General features: G+C 40.6%; 1 protein-coding gene across 1 annotated transcript in view; it reads right to left on the reverse strand.

Moving 5' to 3' along the window:
• Positions 1-509: 509 nt before the first annotated feature.
• The window catches only part of RFX8 (regulatory factor X8), an 87,849-nt gene continuing 67,537 nt past the window's right edge, over positions 510-20,821 (reverse strand). The window contains 3 exon segments of the mRNA XM_049784624.1: positions 510-686; positions 10,777-10,992; positions 10,994-11,103. Of these exon segments, the coding sequence (XP_049640581.1) occupies positions 510-686; positions 10,777-10,992; positions 10,994-11,103 (503 nt within the window).

The raw sequence follows: 20,821 nt of genomic DNA on the forward strand, positions 1-20,821 counted from the left end.
TGTGTCTCACTTAAGATGTTTACGATGAACCAAAGTTTTGGGCTGATTTAATGCTTTTAACAGTGGAGATCAAATGACAGGTTTTCATTCCACACTGTTTGAGGAGTTCTATTTATTCTATTTTCACTGTGTTATTATCAAAGGGAAGAAAAATATCACCACTGGCCTTTCACTGAGTGTACCTGTTTGGACAAATCAAACTTTATCTTTCTCTGGAGACCTATCATTTTCTTATTATCCCCAACAAGATTTATCAAATTTCTTTTCTGAGATGTCTTTATAAAGAAATACTTGAAAAGTTCTTAAAGAAAAGCAACAAAGTCAAAAAACTATTCTCCACATAAATGTATGCATTTCACCAAAACCAACTCCTTCAAATACATATAAAGAAAAAATTCTTTATCTATTATGTACATAAACTCTTCCTTATCCTTAAAAGTGTTAGCATTTAATATATTTTTCAGAATGAAAAACAATCTGTTTTTCTTGTTCTCTCAAAACAATAAACCTTACATACTAGCATTGTTTCCCCTGAAATCGAGGTTCTCAGAGCTTTGGGGTACATCTGATATGTATATCACAAATCTTTGTCTATCTCTGAGTGTTACAAGAGTTTCTTGTCCCACGGGAAGGCTGAGTTTGATGTTGTTTGAAGTGGTCTTGTCTTCTAACAAAACTTGGATGAGCTGTGAGGGGAAAAAGTTTAAAAGAAAGAGATGAAAAGAGAAAGTTTTATTATTTCTCATTGCAAAATCCATTGCCTAAAAAATGTTTTATTAACTCTCTTTGGGGGAAGGAAATTTGAGCCACACATCTGTCCTCAGAGATCATTTCTAGAGGAGCTCAGAATACATATGTAGATGGAATTAAGCTTGGTCTTCTGAAAGGAAAATGCCTCAACCCCTATATTATCTCTTTGGCACCACATAGTTCGATTTCTTCTCCCATATCCTAGACCTTACCTTGGAGAATCTAAGTGGAAAGTTGATGCACTTATTCTTACTCCAGGAGATCCTAACTTCTCAGGGTCAAAACTCAGGAACTGGTGCATATTTTACATTAAAAAAACTCATGCCAACGGCCAGCTGGCAGACCCCTCATGGGCCAGCGGCCTTTAAGTCCAGCCCAGGGTCAGGGGGGTCCGCAATTGGGTCACACGACCTCCCTCTCCCCCATTCCTCCGGATCTCCAGGTGGGTTTCTGGGAGGAGCTGACGGGGCACTCTGGGTTTTTCCCCACCCCCAGGCCGGACCGGGACACTGGCCTAGGGTTGGGCTTAGGGGGTGGAGCTGGATCTGGTGGGTGGCAGAGAGGGGCTCAGCTATATCAGTATGTCACTGGTAATCTCATACCAGTCTACATTTTGCAAACCGCGCGGGGGCGTAAGCTCCTTCCAACCTTCAGTACCCCCGATTTACCCTTCTTTAACTTCAGTAACACATAGTTCTTATCTCTAATCTAAGACATACAGCATATCTAACAAATCCCAGAACTATTTAGAAGGACACAAATTGAACACATATCTTTTGAATATTTTATGGGTATTTTCTTTAACTGATGTAACTCTGTATATATTCTTCTACCATGATGTTTCTATTCACTTTTCATCTTATCTTTTCTTTGTAAGCTGTTAAGTAAGGATTGTTGGTGGAACTGTCCCTCAGTTTGATGCCTATGATTGAACTATGTCATGGAAATTTCTGGTCTTGTCCCTATTGCCTTTAGATGCACCAATAATGCCCCATGGCATTGATCCTTGTTTGCATAGACACATTAAAATGGGAAAAAAATACATACAGATAAGTTCTTATCTAATAAATCTCAGTACAATGTACCTTACACCCTGAACATTGATATAATGAACTGGCACAGGCTTCAGAAGAATGGGCATCCTCCATACACGCCGGAACCAGGCAAGCTATCTACGAAACATCCAAGGTCTTTTAGAACAATAGCGGGAAGCAGTCCTCTACCAGGAAAGACACTACCAAGGGTCTGACATCGACCTCTTATAAAGAGACTTCCGTTTCCACCAAGAAGACTTGATAGCAACAATGACCTGCTCTACAGGACATGGTTCTCTCTAGTGCCCCTTAAGTGGGAGGTGAAACGAGAGGATGCTATGCACCATCCTGACTGCAATATGGGACATGCAGACTCCAGGATCTTTAATACAGAAGCATGATACCAACAACAGAGACTATGTGAGGAATGGAGGTGTATTGCCACTACAGAGGATGACTTGAATTGAACAAACTAATTTGCCTGGAGCCTAGAGTCAATCCTGTGCCAGGAAACTTCAGAGTTAGGGTCTCCTTGTATTTAGACCATAATTTGTCTTTCCATGTCCCTTATGTTTTGGTGGGCCTATGCAAACAAATGCCACTTGAATACCATTTTCTACTATGTTCCCTTGACTCCAACCCTTAAGAAAAACAAGCCACTAAAACTTTTGAGGTTAACTTAAACTAGGTAGTATGTACATGGAACTAGAGAAATGTACTTTGCCCTCAATGTTTAAGGAGCTACATAAGTATAATGTCTATAGATTATATTGTGTGCTGCTAAGAAATAGTATGTACTACAACTGGGGATCTGAGGGACAAGTAATTGTACTGTACATGGGTTCAGTTTTGTTTTTCTAAATGCTCTTTGGCTGAAAGTTCAAGGCTGGGACATCATCGATGGGACTACCGAGAATGCTGTTTATGGGTGATTGGGCTTCCACTGTAACTTTACCCTGTCCTCTTCTTTACATCTTTGTTGTCATAATTAAAATAAAAAAAATATGAAAAAAAAAAACTCATGCCAGAGCTAGTGTATGAGAGAAGTGGGGGGGGGAGAGAGAGAGAGAGAGAGAGAGAGAGAGAGAGAGAGAGAGAGAGAGATCCGGAGAATCAGGCAGCTTGGCTGGCTTTCTGAAGGGACAATCATGACAGGTGCTTGTGTGACATAGATGGAAAGTCAGTTTCCCTCCATCGAGGGCACAGGAAAGGCCCATCAACAGGGAAGACCAAGATGTCCCATCTCTATAAAGCTATGCTCATAATTTTGACTGCTATCTTCAAGGATGCTAATCCCCATATCTCAACTGACTTTAAAGCAGCTGCACATGGCACTCACCCCTACACACAAGCCCTGTCCTTCAGTTAAGGCCAAGTCTACTCTATCAGGAGATAAATTGGGGGAGGGTGCAGGAATCTGTACAAGTCAAGATTCATGAAATGTGCTTTAAGTTGTTCTCAAAACATGAACAGAAATGGTTATGGATGATCTTGGGTTCTTTGTTGTTGTTTTGGGGCCACATCCAGTGATACTCAGGGCTTCCTCCTAACTCTATTATCAGGAATTTCTCCTGGCTGTGATCAGGGGATCAAAAATGGATGCTGAGAATTGAATGTCAGTCAGCCCCTACAATTGCTCCAGTCCCAGATAATCTAGGTTTACTCAGCAGCAATCAAGAGAGCTTCTATTATCAGAAAACTGTTGGCCAAATTTGTACTTTGATAAGCATTTTCATTTCTTATGCTCTGTCAATTTTTTCTTCAAAATTTAGAGGAGAGGAAACCTGGGTAAAATTTAATAAAAGAAAACCTTGTTTATTAGAACAATGAGGTTAATATTATTATAATCAAATTAATACTTTGATAAATTTGGAGTATCATGTTTTCCTTTAAACTGAAGGACCATTCATTGCATTATTGGCAACTAAGCTCAATTTTAATAGTTAATCAGGAAGGAATTGCTGAGAAACACTCAAGTTGTACACATAAAGAGAATGTGTTTTATACTTTTTATTTATGCCAAGTACTGGATCCAGAGCTAGATCGCATTGACATATGCTTGGACAATAAAAGATCTGAAAGATTGCCAAATTTTGATAGCAGCTTATATGCTAGTTATCCAGTGTATCTGAGCAAGTCTCTATTAGAGAAGCAAGGATTCTGATATTTTCTGATCTCCGTGGCCCTGGGAAGCTGGAAAACCCTTAAAATAAAGTTCTTTTCAGGAAAATTCTTTTTTTCTTGGTCAGAATTCATCAATAATCCCTCCCCCTACATATACACACTCACCATGACCCTTTCCTGCCCTCCCCTCTCTACTCTCTTCCTTCCAATATTTTGATAAATATGTACATTAGATAACCTTGAGTGCACTTCAGGTAGTATATTTCTCACTCTTCCTTTCTAAATTTGACCACCATACCCTCCCATAAAAATGATTTTCTTCTTTCTAAAAAGAAGTTTTATTCCCTTCACTCTATGGTTTGTGTTGTTTATTAAAATTATTTTGCTACAATTGAAACTTTGAGTGTAGCTACTCCCTAAGATGAAACATCTATGCTGTATTTAATATGGTTATTATTAAATAATGTGATTATTTATAGCACTTATTTTTTTTAATTTATTTAAACACCTTAATTACATACATGATTGTGTTTGGGTTTCAGTCATGTAAAGAACACCACCCATCACCAGTGCAACATTCCCATCACCAATGTCCCAAGTCTCCCTTCGCCCCACCCGACCCCCGCCTGTACTCTAGACAGGCTCTCCATTTTCCTCATACATTCTCATTATTAGGACAGTTCAAAATGTAGTTATTTCCCTAACTAAACTCATCACTCTTTGTGGTGAGCTTCCTGAGGTGAGCTGGAACTTCCAGCTCTTTTCTCTTTTGTGTCTGAAAATTATTATTACAAGGGTGTCTTTCATTTTTCTTAAAACCCATAGATGAGTGAGACCATTCTGCGTTTTTCTCTCTCTCTGACTTATTTCACTAAGCATAATAGATTCCGTGTACATCCATGTATAGGAAAATTTCATGACTTCATCTCTCCTGACAGCTGCATAATATTCCATTGTGTATATGTACCACAGTTTCTTTAGCCATTCGTCTGTTGAAAGGCATCTTGGTTGTTTCCAGAGTCTTGCTATGGTAAATTGTGCTGCAATGAATATAGGTGTAAGGAAGGGGTTTTTGTATTGTATTTTTGTGTTCCTAGGGTATATTCCTAGGAGTGGTATAGTTGGATCGTATGGGAGCTCGATTTCCAGTTTTTGGAGGAATCTCCATATCGCTTTCCATAAAGGTTGAACTAGACGGCATTCCCACCAGCAGTGGATAAGAGTTCCTTTCTCTCCACATCCCCGCCAACACTGTTTATTCTCATTCTTTGTGATGTGTGCCATTCTCTGGGGTGTGAGGTGGTATCTCATCGTTGTTTTGATTTGCATCTCCCTGATGATTAGTGATGTGGAACATTTTTTCATGTGTCTTTTGGCCATGTGTATTTCTTCTTTGTCAAAGTGTCTGTTCATTTCTTCTCCCCATTTTTTGATGGGGTTAGATGTTTTTTTCTTGTAAAGTTCTGTCAGTGCCTTGTATATTTTGGAGATTAGCCCCTTATCTGATGGGTATTGGGTGAATAATTTCTCCCACTCAGTGGGTGGCTCTTGTATCCTGGGCACTATTTCCTTTGAGGTGCAGAAGCTTCTCAGCTTAATATATTCCCATCTGTTAATCTCTGCTTTCACTTGCTTGGAGAGTGCAGTTTCCTCCTTGAAGATGCCTGTAATGTCCTGGAGTGTTTTGCCTATGTGCTGTTCTATATATCTTATGGTTTTGGGGCTGATATCGAGGTCTTTAATCCATTTGGATTTTACCTTCGTACATGATGTTAGCTGGGGGTCTAAGTTCAATTTTTTGCAAGTGGCTATCCAATTGTGCCAACACCACTTGTTGAAGAGGCTTTCCCTGCTCCATTTAGGATTTCCTGCTCCTTTATCAAAAATTAGGTGGTTGTATGTCTGGGGAACATTTTCTGAGTATTCAAGCCTATTCCACTGATCTGAGGACCTATCCTTATTCCAATACCATGCTGTTTTGATAACTGTTGCTTTGTAGTACAGTTTAAAGTTGGGGAAAGTAATTCCTCCCATATTCTTTTTCCCAATGATTGAATATAGTGAAGGCCATCTACCACAAGCCAGTGGCAAATATTATCCTCAATGGAGAAAAACTGAAAGCCTTCCCTCTAAATTCTGGCACAAGACAAGGCTGTCCTCTCTCACCACTCCTATTCAACATAGCACTGGAAGTACTTGCTATAGCAATTAGGCAAGAAAAGGATATCAAGGGAATCCAGATAGGAAAGGAAGAAGTCAAGCTCTCACTGTTTGCAGATGACATGATACTCTACTTAGAAAACCCTAAAGACTCTATCTAAAAGCTTCTAGAAACAATAGACTCATATAGCAAGGTGGCAGGCTACAAAATTAACACACAAAAATCAATGGCCTTTCTATACACCAATAGTAATAAGGATGAAATGGACATTAAGAAAACAACCCCATTCACAATAGTGCCACACAAACTCAAATATCTTGGAATCAACTTGACTAAATATGTGAAGGACCTATACAAAGAAAACTATAAAACTCTGCTCCAAGAAATAAGAGAGGACACACGGAAATGGAAATGCATACCCTGCTCATGGATTGGCAGGATTAACATCATCAAAATGGCAATACTCCCCAAGGCATTATACAGATTTGATGCCATCCCTCTAAAGATACCCATGACATTCTTCAAAGAAGTGGATCGGACACTTTTGAAATTCATTTGGAACAATAAACACCCTCGAATAGCTATAGCACTTATTTTTTTATAATTTATTTATACGCCATGATTACAAACATAATTGTAGTTGGGTTTCAGTCATAACAAGAACACCCCACTTCACTGTGAAACCTTCCCATCACCATCTCTTCCCTCTCCACCCCACCCCCTCCTGTATTCAAGACAGGATTTCTGCATCCCTCACTCACTGACATTGTTCTCAGCCTAGTTATTTCTCTAACTGCACTTACTACTCTTTGTGGTGAGCTTCATATCTTGAGCAGGTCCTTCTGGCCCTCATCTTTGGGAATTATTTCAATGTCTTTAATTTTTCTTAAAACACATAGATGGATGAGACTATTCTGTGTGTCTCTCTCTCCTTCTGACTAATGTCACTCAGCATAACAGATTCTATGTCCTTCCATGTATAGAAAAATTTCATGACTTCATCTCTCCTGTCAGCTGCATAATATTCCATTGTGTAGATGTACCAGTCTCTTTAGCCATTCATCTGTTGAAGGACATCTTGGTTGTTTCCATCTGGCTATTGTAAAAAGTGCTGTGATGAATATAAGTGTGAGAAAGGGATTTTTGTCTTGGATTTTGTGTTTCTAGGGTATATCCCTAGGATTGGTATAGCTGGGTCAAATGGGAGCTCACTTTCCAGTTTTTTGAGGAATCTCCATATTGTTTTCCATAAGGACTGGACTAGACAGCATTCCCATTTATTTTTAAACACATCTTGGTCATTTTACTATTTGTATTGCTGCTAGAATGTGGAAAAGTGACAGTCAGATGTGGCAACAGGAATGCTGACTTGGGTTGTTAAGGTAAGTGTAGAGCAGCACTAAATTGTTCAGAGACCCAGGCTGCACAGATGTGCTGCTGAATGGGGCATTAACTGGCCACAGATGAATACAGATGGACACAAGGTATGTATTCTGTTGATGAAGAGTGCATGCACTCAATAACAAATGCAATGAAAATTAGAGGAGTGGAAGTTTTTGGTGTTGGGTTGTTTAAGTTATTACAGCTAATTCAGCAGGCATGCATGAACAGAAGAAGGTTCAATTAATCTCAAATGCATATTACCTTGAAGTATGTGGCATTCATCTGCTTTTATTGCTTTATTATGTTGTTCAATTAAGTATTTAATATATCTCCTATTATTTCCACAAATTAAATATAGGTCAACCCCATAGCAATGAATTTTCTAAGAGTTAGGGATTGGAAACGAGAGTGTTATGGAAAGGTGTTCAGCAGAGGAGGGTGTGAAGAAGAAGTAATAATGAGGACTACGGTGTTATAGGTGTATGTTCTAAGAACTGTATAATGATTACTTTATTTAATCATCATAGCAGGCCTACAGAATTATGTACTAGTGTTTTTGTTTTGTAGATAGTAATAACTTGTCCAGGAATCTCACTAACAAGTAAAAGATGTAGAGTTTTAATGTAAGAGATTATGTATCATAGCTACCTACTTATCCCCCCACCAAAATCTGACTGGAAGATTTTAAATTTACTTTTAATTCAGTGCTTTGGAAATTAAAACACAAGACAGTAACCTCTGGAGAAATCAAGGGGTTTAAGAAGGTCAGACATGGAAGTTTTAGTCCCTGCTACCTAATCACTAGATAATATGACTGAGGGAATAACACAATCCCAGGAGCTTCCACTATCAACCTAAAAAATGAGGATGCTGATTCCACTTCTCACAGGATTTCTGCAAAGAATTGTCAGTATCTGCTTTTCACCCCCTTCCTACCATGGGTCCAGAGGTCAAAGTGTACCCCTGGTTACTGTAGTCACTGAGAAGGGCTAAGGGTCAGGTAGACCACCTTCAAACCCTCTTGTGCAGAAAGACCAAGAGGCTTCTTTTCTAAGTCATGTCCAAGTGATAGGAAGTAGGAAACTTGGGATCCCTAGACTGAATAAACAAACTCCAACAAGTCTCTTTGCTGGACCAATTCCTCACAAATGCATTTGATTCTTTGTTGGAAAGGCTCATATGAACTGATTAGTTGGGTCATTGTTCTGGTCCCATGCCTCTGTGTCTATTAAGGGAAATTTGTTTTTCTAATGTTAATCTGTCTTCTGGTAATTTAACCAAAACTGTCAGGAGAATTTATTTGTGAAGGAAGAGAGCATTTTCTCCACTAAAAGACATATACAACTGTGTTCAAGTGGAAAATGAATCACAAACAAATCACAAACAGGTCTCTCTTTTGAGAGATACTCAGGTATTACTCCTACCTCTGCACTCAGAAATTACTCCTGGTGGAGTTTAGGGACCATATGGTATTCCAGGGATTGAACTCAGGTTGTCTGTATACAAGGCAAACACTACCTGCTAAAACTCTAAAAACTACTAAAACTCTGGTCCAACTGCTCATCTTTCCAACACTCCACATGATGCTATAGCATCAACATAGTAGGTTAGTCTACCATCACAAGACCTTGGATATCCTGTTATACACTATTACATCTTATTTGTGTGTGTGAGAGAGAGAGAGAGAGAGAAGGGGGTGGGTTAAGGGAGAAATGAGAGAAAGAGAAAGAGAGAGAGAGGGGACCAGGAACCTTTCAGTCTAGCCAGTTGGTTCCTCCTTCATATCCAGGTCCTCTTTCTGTTCTGTCTCAGCCACAAAAGCCTTACTACTGCTTCTGAAGATAGCATGTGAAGGCTACTACTTCACATGCTATTTCTTTATACACATTAATTCTCCTCCCTAGTTAATGACGAGCAATGGGGATGAGGGTACCCTCCTTGGCTTGGGCGATTATGGTCCAGGTGGGCAGGGCAATGGCTCATGATGTGAAGATGTGGAAGAGGGTGACTCCAACAACCCTGAGACTCCTCTTGCCCATGTAGTCTTCACTGTATTCCTCCACTATATCAGCCCCGGCCATTCAGCCAGACATAGGGGCCCCTGATTTGGGTCCAGTATTTCACTCTCTCATACCTAGTAGTCAAGTTTGTTTCTGTACAAAGGAGGAGACACATCTGCAGCAACTGAAGATCCAAATTCATCATCACAAGAAAAGAAAGATCAAATAGGGGTAGCAACCCTGGAAACCCACGATGTGCATATCCTTTGCTCCAACTAAGCAATTTTTCCCAGCAAAGAATATTTCTCAGAAATGTTCTGTTACCATTTAGACTGGTTCACTGTGCTCTGAAGAACTGGAATGAGAGTTTGTTAAAAAGGAAATATTCCTGGAAGTGTCTAGTCATTTCCAGGCATGAAACATGCACAGCTTCAGAATGATCACAGTCCCATGATCAAAGCCTTCATGAACCCACCCTCATGTTTAATGGTCTGTGCCATCTACTCAATTAAAGATTCTTGTGGTTACAAAAGAAAAAAGTAATATGCAAAGTAGCTCAATTTCCCACTGTGTCCATTAGCTTTAGAAAGAAGTCCAAGAGTTGTCAAGATGTTTTTAGCCAGCTCATTCACTCCCTCTGCTGCAGTGAAAGTATTTTAGTTGTTTCTGGTCCCTGCCTGCACTGAGTTCACAGCCCAGCCTTTGCCCTCCCTGACCTCTGCCTTGCTCTCAGGACAGGGATTTACCTCCTCTGAGTTAAGGAGAGAAGGTGCATTTAAGGTCAGGAAGCTCAGGCACAATTCTCTTCCTCTGTTTACTTGTGTGCCTCATTTAGCTTTTCTGAGCCTAAGTTTCCTCATTCACGAAAGCAACCAACAGACACTCTACAGAGAGTGTAGCTTCAAAAGCACATGACTTACAGTTAAGTAAACAGTGAGTCATATTTTTATGTCTTTCAAGAAAGAACCCCACCTCATATTTTTCCAAATTCTTTCTTTTCCCACTAGTCAATCATTTTCTTTCTTTGAATGCCTGTAGCATTTCAACACACACTACTCATGAACTGTTAGTGGGACACCACTATTGCTCATATAGACTAACCATGCTAGTTAAGCTCTGGGAAGACAAAACCAAGTATTCTACCTCTCTAGATATTCCAGACATGTGTCCCTGGATCACAAACCTCAGCTGACCAGAGGCTCGCAAGTGCACTATTACCACCTCGGCCAAATCACTGAAAGCCAAGATGTCAAGAGACTTGTTTGAACAACATGGTCATTATTTTCCTAAAGAACATGAGGTGGAAGTAGGCCAGTGTTTGTACCTTATTTCCTGTGGCCATATCTGTGAGGAAGCCCAGGATCCTCAGCACCATGCTGTTCTCCTCCATTGGGCATCGACTCTGGCTCATGTACTTCAGAGTCACCTGGCGTAGGCCCAGGCTCAAGTCTTCAAACTTCGGAGTGGGTGATGAGTCAGGAAGGTGGTAAAGTGCCTGATCTGGCTGAACAAGAGGTTGGGCCTCTGGGACTATGTCCCTGAGTTGTATGTACCACATCTTTTTCCTCTTCTATATCCTCTTCCTCCATATATGACTGTAGTATATGAATAGCGTATTCCAGTAGCAGCAAATGAAACAGATACCAGGAGCCTGTATTTAAAGAAAAACATACAAATGGTTAGGGGATAGGTATATCAAGATGAACAGAGAGGTACACAAAATGGACATGACAAAATCATTGAGAAAGGGGAATTTTTCTGGGCCTTTAAGTCCTGGGAAGCCTCCATCCATGCACAAAGAACCAGGAAAACCACCTGGGCTTTTTTGTCAGCCTGGGCCCTGGGAGAGGATATCAACCCTGAGGGAGAGCTAAATGGCACCCCTGAAAGTGCCCTTCTCTGTACAGATTCAAGTTACTTGGAAAGTTACTTGGAGAAGGTGATTCCACCCTTTCCTTATGTTCTTAAAAGTTAGCAGTTACTTTCCTGTGTGAAAGGTTGGGTCTGTGCACCCCAAGGCAGAGAGGCAGCCTAGTAAGGAGAAATAGAATCTAGAGCTGAGATTGTCTCCTGGCTTTTTACTCTACATCCAAACTTCTTTGTCTTGTCAAGTTGTCACAAGCAATTTTATTTATTTTTTTTTTTGTCTAAAACTGTATTAAGGCTTCCTTCCTAGGTCACTTCTTTGTAATTAATCTTAATTTTTTTCTGTGTTTGTGTATGGGCCACACCCAATGTTGGTGGAAGAGAGGACTAGTCCAAGGTTTGTGTTTGGGAGTCATATCTGTCAGGACTCAGGAGACAAGAGTTTAAGCCTGCATCTCCTGCATACCCAGCATGCACTCAGCCTGTTGAGCCATCTCCAGCCTGCAGATCTTTGTTTCTTCCTGTTAATCTATTTTATATCACCATAAGTGTGAAAGCAGCCAAAGAACCAAATCCTGGAAACTAGAGAAGCATAAATCCTGTTGGAAGGATGCCAATGTTTAAGTGTCTGTGGCTGATACACAGGGCAGAAGGTAAAAAGAGGTCTGGGCATAGAAAAAGAGAATTTATCTACTGTGCTGTGAATCCTTTAGAGGCTGGAAGAAAAAGCAAACTTCACTATGTATGTGTGGGAAGCAGATAAGGGGATCATCCCCCTCCTACACAAGTTTAAGGATCCCTACTAGGGACACTGTGCAGGAGGCAATCATACATGCAACACTGGTACTAATACCCAAAGCCTTTTTTTTTTTTTTGTCTGTTTGTTAGAAAGGGTTAGGCACATTTTGTGACAAAGCAGGGAGGGAGAATTGCCTATTACAACTGCTTAAAGATCATTTTAACATGAGAATGAAGTGGATTCAGGTACATGCCACACTGCTTACTCCAGCACCAGAGTTAACATTTTTGAATAAAAGTAAAACCACGACTAGAAAATGGCCCCTTGGTAAAGATTTTATGCATCTTACTTTTTATATATTTCATTAATTAATGAGGGAACCAGTATGATATTGCAACACAATCAAAAGAGAATTCAAAATACTAAACATAGGTAGATAGTAGCTGCCATTCACTTATTAATAAATGCAAAATGAGAGGCCAGAGAGATATCACAGCGGTAGGGCATTTACTTTGCATGCAACCAATCCAGAACAGATGGTGGTTTGAATTTCAGCATCCTATATGGTCCCTTGTGCCTGCCAGGAGTAATTTCTGAGCACAGAGCCAGGAGTAATCCCAACTCTGTCGAGTGTGACCCAAAAACCAAAAAAATAAAATAAAAAATAAATGCAAAGTGAGTCTGTAACCAATTTCACCCACTTTACACTGAATCCCAAACTGAAAAGACTTAATCAAGGTAAACTCATATTAGTTCCTCCAAAAGTTATAACAGGAGATCCTGTTGTGAATGGCACAAACCTAGTATTAGTGACTGTTGCAGGAACTGGGAAGGCTAGAAAGGACCTGAGTGAGGCCTTCACAGAGGTGGCCTGGTTCTCTAACAGGTCCAGGTGCATTTCTAAGAACCCTCTATAGAGGGGTACATCTGTACTACCAGGAAGGGTCCTAGCTATGGACACCATCCAGTTACTGGGTCTGTGGCAACTCAGGAAGTTGATGTCTCTTCAAAGGCCCCATGATGAGAGAATCTCTGATCCCTATGCCCTACACTCCAGCCACCGTTTCCAACCAAGATTTTATCGGTGGGCAAATGTCTATCAGGAGATCTTTATAAACAGCCACAAGGTTGGGCTTCTTATGACAATGTGACCTTTAAGTTTGCCTCTTTGACATATTTAATTTGTTGCAGTGTGATTCTTGAGTGACCTTCAGATGTTCTTAGGGCTATTCTCTGCTTGGCACTTGAAGATCTTGGCAGTACTCAGGAGGGTTTTTGGGGCGTGTAGATTGTTTTATACCAAACAATAAAAATCCAGCTGGTCCAAGAATAATGCTCACTTCTCCCTTAACTATCTACAAGAGTATAGATAAGGCTCCTAGCAAGAAAAAGAGCTATTACTGATGACAGGTTTTTAAACATATGAACTATATGCACTTTAGAACAGGCATCTAATCATCAGACATCTAGTCTTCTTGAACTACCCTTTCCTTTGAATCCCCACTTCCTTATCCCTTTCCTCAATCATAGTGCATGGAACCTGCTTGACTCTCAAATGCATTTTTTTCTATTAAAAAAACACACCTATCTCTGGAACCCCTACATTTAATATAATATTTAGTTTAATTTTTCTACTATGAATTGGTCTGATATCAATTTAATTAATATACAAGCCAACTAGTCAGAGAGAGTAGTTAAATATATTTTCTCACCTACAGCACATAATTAAAAATATAAGGCTTGCTCTTTAAGCCTGTGTTCTCCTTTAAATATGTATTTCACTTGTTTGTCTTTATATATCTTTGCTTTTTTCATTCTGGAGGAGCTTGTGGTCTTTTGTGTGTGTGTGTGTGTGTGTGTGTGTGTGTGTGTGTGGTTTTTGGGTCACACCCAGCAGCACTTAGGAGTTATTCCTGGCTCCAGGCTCAGAAATTGCTCCTGGCAGGCACGGGGGACCATATGGGACGCCAGGATTTGAACCAATGACCTCCTGCATGAAAGGCAAATGCCTTACCTCCATGCTATCTCTCCAGCCCCTTATGGTCTCTTTTATTTATTTATTTTTATTTTTTTTTATTTAAACACCTTGATTACATACATGATTGTGTTTGGGTTTCAGTCATAAAAGGAACACCACCCATCACCAGTAGAACATTCCCATCACCCAAGTCCCAAATCTCCCTCCTCCCCACCCAACCCCCGCCTGTACCCGAAACAGGCTCTACATTTCCCTCATACATTCTCAATATTAGGACAGTTCAAAATGTAGTTATTTCTCTAACTAAACTCATCACTCTTTGTGGTGAGCTTCCTGAGGTGAGCTGGAACTTCCAGCTCTTTTCTCTTTTGTGTCTGAAATTTATTATTGCAAGAATGTCTTTCATTTTTCTTAAAACCCATAGATGAGTGAGACCATTCTGCGTTTTTCTCTCTCTCTCTGACTTATTTCACTCAGCATAATAGATTCTGTGTACATCCATGTATAGGAAAATTTCATGACTTCATCCCTCCTGACAGCTGCATAATATTCCATTGTGTATATGTACCACAGTTTCTTTAGCCATTCGTCTGTTGAAGGGCATCTTGGTTGTTTCCAGAGTCTTGCTATGGTAAATAGTGCTGCAATGAATATAGGTGTAAGGAAGGGATTTTTGTATTGTATTTTTGTGTTCTTAGGGTATATTCCTAGGAGTGGTATAGCTGGATCGAATGGGAGCTCGATTTCCAGTTTTTGGAGGAATCTCCATATTGCTTTCCATAAAGGTTGAACTAGACGGCATTCCCACCAGCAGTGGATAAGGGTTCCTTTCTCTCCACATCCCCGCCAGCACTGTTTGTTCTCATTCTTTGTGATGTGTGCCATTCTCTGTGGTGTGAGGTGGTATCTCATTGTTGTTTTGATTTGCATCTCTCTGATGATTAGTGATGTGGAGCATTTCTTCATGTGTCTTTTGGCCATTTGTATTTCTTCTTTGTCAAAGTGTCTGTTCATTTCTTCTCCCCATTTTTTGATGGGGTTAGATGTTTTTTTCTTGTAAAGTTCTGTCAGTGCCTTGTATATTTTGGAGATTAGCCCTTTGTCTGATGGGTATTGGGTGAATAGATTCTCCCACTCAGTGGGTGGCTCTTGTATCCTGGGCACTATTTCCTTTGAGGTGCAGAAGCTTCTCAACTTAATATATTCCCATCTGTTAATCTCTGTTTTCACTTGCTTGGAGAGTGCAGTTTCCTCCTTGAAGATGCCTGAAGTCTCATTGTCCTGGAGAGTTTTGCCTATGTGTTGTTCTATATATCTTATGGTTTGGGGTCGGATATCGAGGTCTTTAATCCATTTGGATTTTACCTTCGTACATGATGTTAGCTGGGGGTCTAAGTTCAATTTTTTGCAAGTGGCTAGCCAGTTGTGCCAACACCACTTGTTGAAGAGGCTTTCCTTGCTCCATTTAGGATTTCCTGCTCCTTTATCAAAAATTAGGTGATTGTATGTCTGGGGAACATTTTCTGAGTATTCAAGCCTATTCCACTGATCTGAGGGTCTGTCCTTATTCCAATACCATGCTGTTTTGATAACTATTGCTTTGTAGTAAAGTTTAAAGTTGGGGAAAGTAATTCCTCCCATATTCTTTTTCCCAATGATTGCTTTAGCTATTCTAGGGTGTTTATTGTTCCAAACAAATTTCAAAAGTGCCTGATCTACCTCTTTGAAGAATGTCATAGGTATCTTTAGAGGGATAGCGTTGAATCTGTTTAACGCCTTGGGGAGTATTGCCATTTTGATGATGTTAATCCTGCCAATCCATGAGCAGGGTATGTGTTTCCATTTCCGCATGTCCTCTCTTATTTCTTGGAGCAGAGTTTTATAGTTTTCTTTGTATAGGTCTTTCACATTTTTAGTCAAGTTGATTCCAAGATATTTGAGTTTGTGTGGCACTATTGTGAATGGGGTTGTTTTCTTAATGTCTATTTCTTCCTTATTACTATTGGTGTATAGAAAGGCCATTGATTTTTGTGTGTTAATTTTGTAGCCTGCCACCTTGCTATATGAGTCTATTGTTTCTAGAAGCTTTTTGGTAGAGTCTTTAGGGTTTTCTAAGTAGAGCATCATGTCATCTGCAAACAGTGAGAGCTTGACTTCTTCCTTTCCTATCTGGATTCCCTTGATATCTTTTTCTTGCCTAATCGCTATAGCAAGTACTTCCAGTGCTATGTTGAATAGGAGTGGTGAGAGAGGACAGCCTTGTCTTGTGCCAGAATTTAGAGGGAAGGCTTTTAGTTTTTCTCCATTGAGGATAATATTTGCCACTGGCTTGTGGTAGATGGCCTTAACTATATTGAGAAAGGTTCCTTCCATTCCCATCTTGCTGAGAGTTTTGATCAAGAATGGGTGTTGGACCTTGTCAAATGCTTTCTCTGCATCTATTGATATAATCATGTGGTTTTTATTTTTCTTGTTGTTGATGTTGTGTATTATGTTGATAGACTTACGGATGTTAAACCATCCTTGCATTCCTGGGATGAAACCTACTTGATCGTAGTGGATGATCTTCTTAATGAGGTATTGAATCCTATTTGCCAGGATTTTGTTGAGGATCTTTGCATCTGCATTCATCAGCGACATTGGTCTGTAATTTTCTTTTTTCGTAGCATCTCTGTCTGGTTTAGGTATCAAGGTGATGTTGGCTTCATAAAAGCTATTTGGGAGTGTTTCCACTTGTTCAATTTCATGAAAGAGTCTTGCCAGGATTGGTAGTAGTTCCTCTTGGAAAGTTTGATAGAATTCATTAGTGAATCCATCTGGGCCTGGGCTTTTGTTTTTGGGCAGACTTTTGATTACCATTTTTATTTCATCAATGGTGATGGGGGTGTTTAGATATGCTACATCCTCTTCTTTCAACCGTGGAAGATTATAAGAGTTCAAGAATTTATCCATTTCTTCCAGGTTCTCATTTTTAGTGGCATAGAGTTTTTCAAAGTAGTTTCTGATTACCCTTTGAATCTCTGTCATATCAGTAGTGATCTCTCCTTTTTCATTCCTAATACGAGTTATCAAGTTTCTCTCTCTCTCTTTCTTTGTTAGGTTTGCCAGTGGTCTATCAATCTTGTTTATTTTTTCGAAGAACCAACTTCTGCTTTCGTTGATCTTTCGGATTGTTTTTTGAGTTTCCACTTCGTTGATTTCTGCTCTCAGCTTTGTTATTTCCTTCTGTCTTCCTATTTTTGGGTCCTTTTGTTGAGTACTTTCTAGTTCTATTAGCTGTGTCATTAAGCTACTCAGGTAAGCTCCTTCTTCCTTCCTGATGTGTGCTTGCAAAGCTATAAATTTTCCTCTCAGTACTGCTTTTGCTGTGTCCCATAAGTTCTGAGAGTTTGTGTCTTTATTGTCATTTGTTTCCAGGAACCTTTTGATTTCCTTCTTGATTTCATCTTGGACCCACTGGTTATTGAGTATGAGGCTGTTTAACTTCCAGGTGTTAAAGTTTTTCTTCTGAGTCCCTTTGGAATTTACAAATAATTTCAGAGCCTTGTGGTCAGCGAAGGTAGTCTGCAAAATTTCTATCCTCTTGATCTTATGGAGGTATGTTTTATGTGCCAGCATGTAGTCTATCCTGGAGAATGTCCCATGTACATTGGAGAAGAATGTGTATCCAGGTTTCTGGGGATGGAGTGTCCTATATATATCCACTACGCCTCTTTCTTCCATTTCTCTCCTCAGGTCTAGTATATTCTTGTTGGGTTTCAGTCTGGTTGACCTATCCAGTGTTGACAAAGTAGTGTTGAGGTCCCCCACAATTATTGTGTTGTTATTGATATTGTTTTTCAGATTTGTCAACAGTTGTTTTAAATATTTTGCTGGCCCCTCATTTGGTGCATATATGTTTAGGAGAGTTATTTCTTCCTGCTCTACATACCCCTTGATTAATATAAAATATCCATCTTTGTCCCTTACAACCTTCCTGAGTATAAAGTTTGCATTATCTGATATTAGTATGGCCACTCCAGCTTTTTTATGGGTGTTGTTTGCTTGGATAACTTTTCTCCAGCCTTTTATTTTGAGTCTATGTTTGTTCTGACTATTCAGGTGCGTTTCTTGTAGGCAGCAGAAGGTTGGATTGAGTTTTTTGATCCATTTAGCCACTCTGTGTCTCTTAACTGGTGCATTTAGTCCATTGACGTTGAGAGAAAGAATTGTCCTGGGATTTAATGCCATCTTTATATCAAAATTTGGTGTGTCTTTTGGTCAGTCTTGTCTTAGATTAGGTCTTTCAGTTTTTCTCTTAAGACTGGTTTTGAGTCTGTAAAGTTTCTGAGCTGTTTTTTGTCTGTGAAACCATGTATTCTTCCGTCAAACCGGAAAGTGAGTTTTGCTGGGTACAGTATTCTAGGTGAAGCATTCATTTCATTCAGTCTTGTCACAATATCCCACCACTGCTTTCTGGCATTGAGTGTTTCTGGTGACAGGTCTGCTGTAAATCTCAAGGATGCTTGCTTGAATGTAATTTCCCCTTTTGATCTTGCTGTTTTCAGAATTCTGTCTCTATCTGTGGGATTTGTCATTGTGACTAGGATGTGTCTTGGGGTGGTTTTTCTTGGGTCTCTTTTGGTTGGTACTCTTCGAGCATGCAGGATTTGATCACATATATTCTTTAGCTCTGGGAGTTTCTCTTTAATGATGTTCTTGACCGTTGATTCTTCCTGGAAATTTTCTTCCTGGGTCTCTGGGACTCCAATGATTCTTAAGTTGTTTCTGTTGATCTTATCATAGACCTCTATTTTCATCTATTCCCATTCTTTGACTAATTTTTCCATTGTCTGTTCATTTGTTTTAAGTTTTTTTCCCAATCTCTCCTGTTGTATGGAATTGTTATGTATCTCATCTTCCACAGCACCAAGTCTATTCTCAGCTTCTGATACCCTGTCCCAGAGCTTATCCATTTTGTCATTCACTTCGTTTACTGATTTTTTCAGGCCTGTTATTTGACCTGTTATTTCAGTTTGGAGTTTTGTGATTTCTGTCTTCATATTTTCTTGATTCTTATTAGTGTTCTGTTCTATTCTATTCATGGTTTCTTTGAGTTCTTTGAGTATATTCCATATTGCTACCCTAAAGTCCTTATCTGAGAGATTGATTAGTTGGTTGGTCGTTAACTGGTCATCAGAATTGTCATCTTCATTCTCTATGTCTGATGCTGGCCTGCGTTGTTTCCCCATTGTCACACTTGTATTGTGGGTTTTTCTACGTGTTGTGTTGGAATTCATTGGTTATATGATGCAGGCAACACACTTCTCTGGCTCCGCCCTTTCTGGATGGGCCGACTTGCCTCCAAGGTAGGGGAGTCCTCCGTGGATGAAGCCTCACACAGGATCAAATCTTAGGCCCAAGCACGCAGCAGAGAAGACAGTCTGGAGAGAAATTCTTGCTTCTGTGATCCAGCACAGTTCTTAGTGTGGTTTTTTTCTTCTTGTGATGGTGTTCTTTTTTTAGAAAGAGTGCACGGCTGCGTAGCAAAGTGGAGCTAAGTGCCTTCTGGAGCCTCTTTTCAGCCCACTCTCAGGAGGTTCACGCAACAGGATAGCAGAGAGACACACAGAGGCAGCACTCACAGTTTTTCACAGTCGGGCCCCACTGGTCAGGCGTAGTTTTCACTCGCTCGCTGGGCAGCTTCAGAATGCTGTATTTTTGGGGTTCACTTCCCAGGACTCTGAGGAGAGTCACTGGCTCGCTGGGTAGCTTCCGAATGTAGTTTCTTTGGGGTTCGCTTCCCAGGGCTCTGAGGAGAGCTTCCAGAGTTCAGGAAAGACAGAGAAGGGTAGGACAGGGCTCCCTTCCGGTGCTCAGTTTCCTCAGAAGAAGCACAGCCCGGTGGAGACTCTGCAGGTAGAGCAATCAGCACTCTGCCTGGAAACCCCCACATGCAGCCATTTCTTACTCACTCACTGGCTCGCTGGGTAGCTCCCGAATGTAGTTTCTTTGGGGTTCGCTTCCCAGGGCTCTGAGGAGAGCTTCCAGAGTTCAGGAAAGACAGAGAAGGGTAGGACAGGGCTCCCTTCCGGTGCTCAGTTCCTCAGAAGAAGCACAGCCGGGTGGAGACTCTGCAGGTAGAGCAATCAGCACTCTGCCTGAAAACCCCCACATGCAGCCATTTCTCACTCACTCACTGGCTCGCTGGGTAGCTCCCGAATGTAGTTTCTTTGGGGTTCGCTTCCCAGGGCTCTGAGGAGAGCTTCCAGAGTTCAGGAAAGACAGAGAAGAGTAGGACAGGGCTCCCTTCCGGTGCTCAGTTTCCTCAGAAGAAGCACAGCCGGGTGGAGACTCTGCAGGTAGAGCAATCAGCACTCTGCCTGGAAACCCCCACATGCAGCCATTTCTCACTCACTCACGGCTCGCTGGGTAGCTTCCGAATGTAGTTTCTTTGGGGTTCGCTTCCCAGGGCTCTGAGGAGAGCTTCCAGAGTTCAGGAAAGACAGAGAAGGGTAGGACACGGCTCCCTTCCGGTGCTCAGTTCCTCAGAAGAAGCACAGCCCGGTGGAGACTCTGCAGGTAGAGCAATCAGCACTCTGCCTGGAAACCCCCACATGCAGCCATTTCTCACTCACTCACTGGCCTTATGGTCTCTTTTAAACATATACTTCTCTTTCTCTCCCCTCACATTTTACTAGGCAAATTTTATTAAATAAAAGCTATCTTGAACCAAATGAGTATGAGTATATAGGTTGGGATTGGGGATGCTTCTATATAACTAGTGACAATGGAAAAGAGACGCAT

The sequence above is a fragment of the Suncus etruscus genome, chromosome 12, assembly GCF_024139225.1.
Source record: "Suncus etruscus isolate mSunEtr1 chromosome 12, mSunEtr1.pri.cur, whole genome shotgun sequence".
Taxonomy (NCBI): domain Eukaryota; kingdom Metazoa; phylum Chordata; class Mammalia; order Eulipotyphla; family Soricidae; genus Suncus; species Suncus etruscus.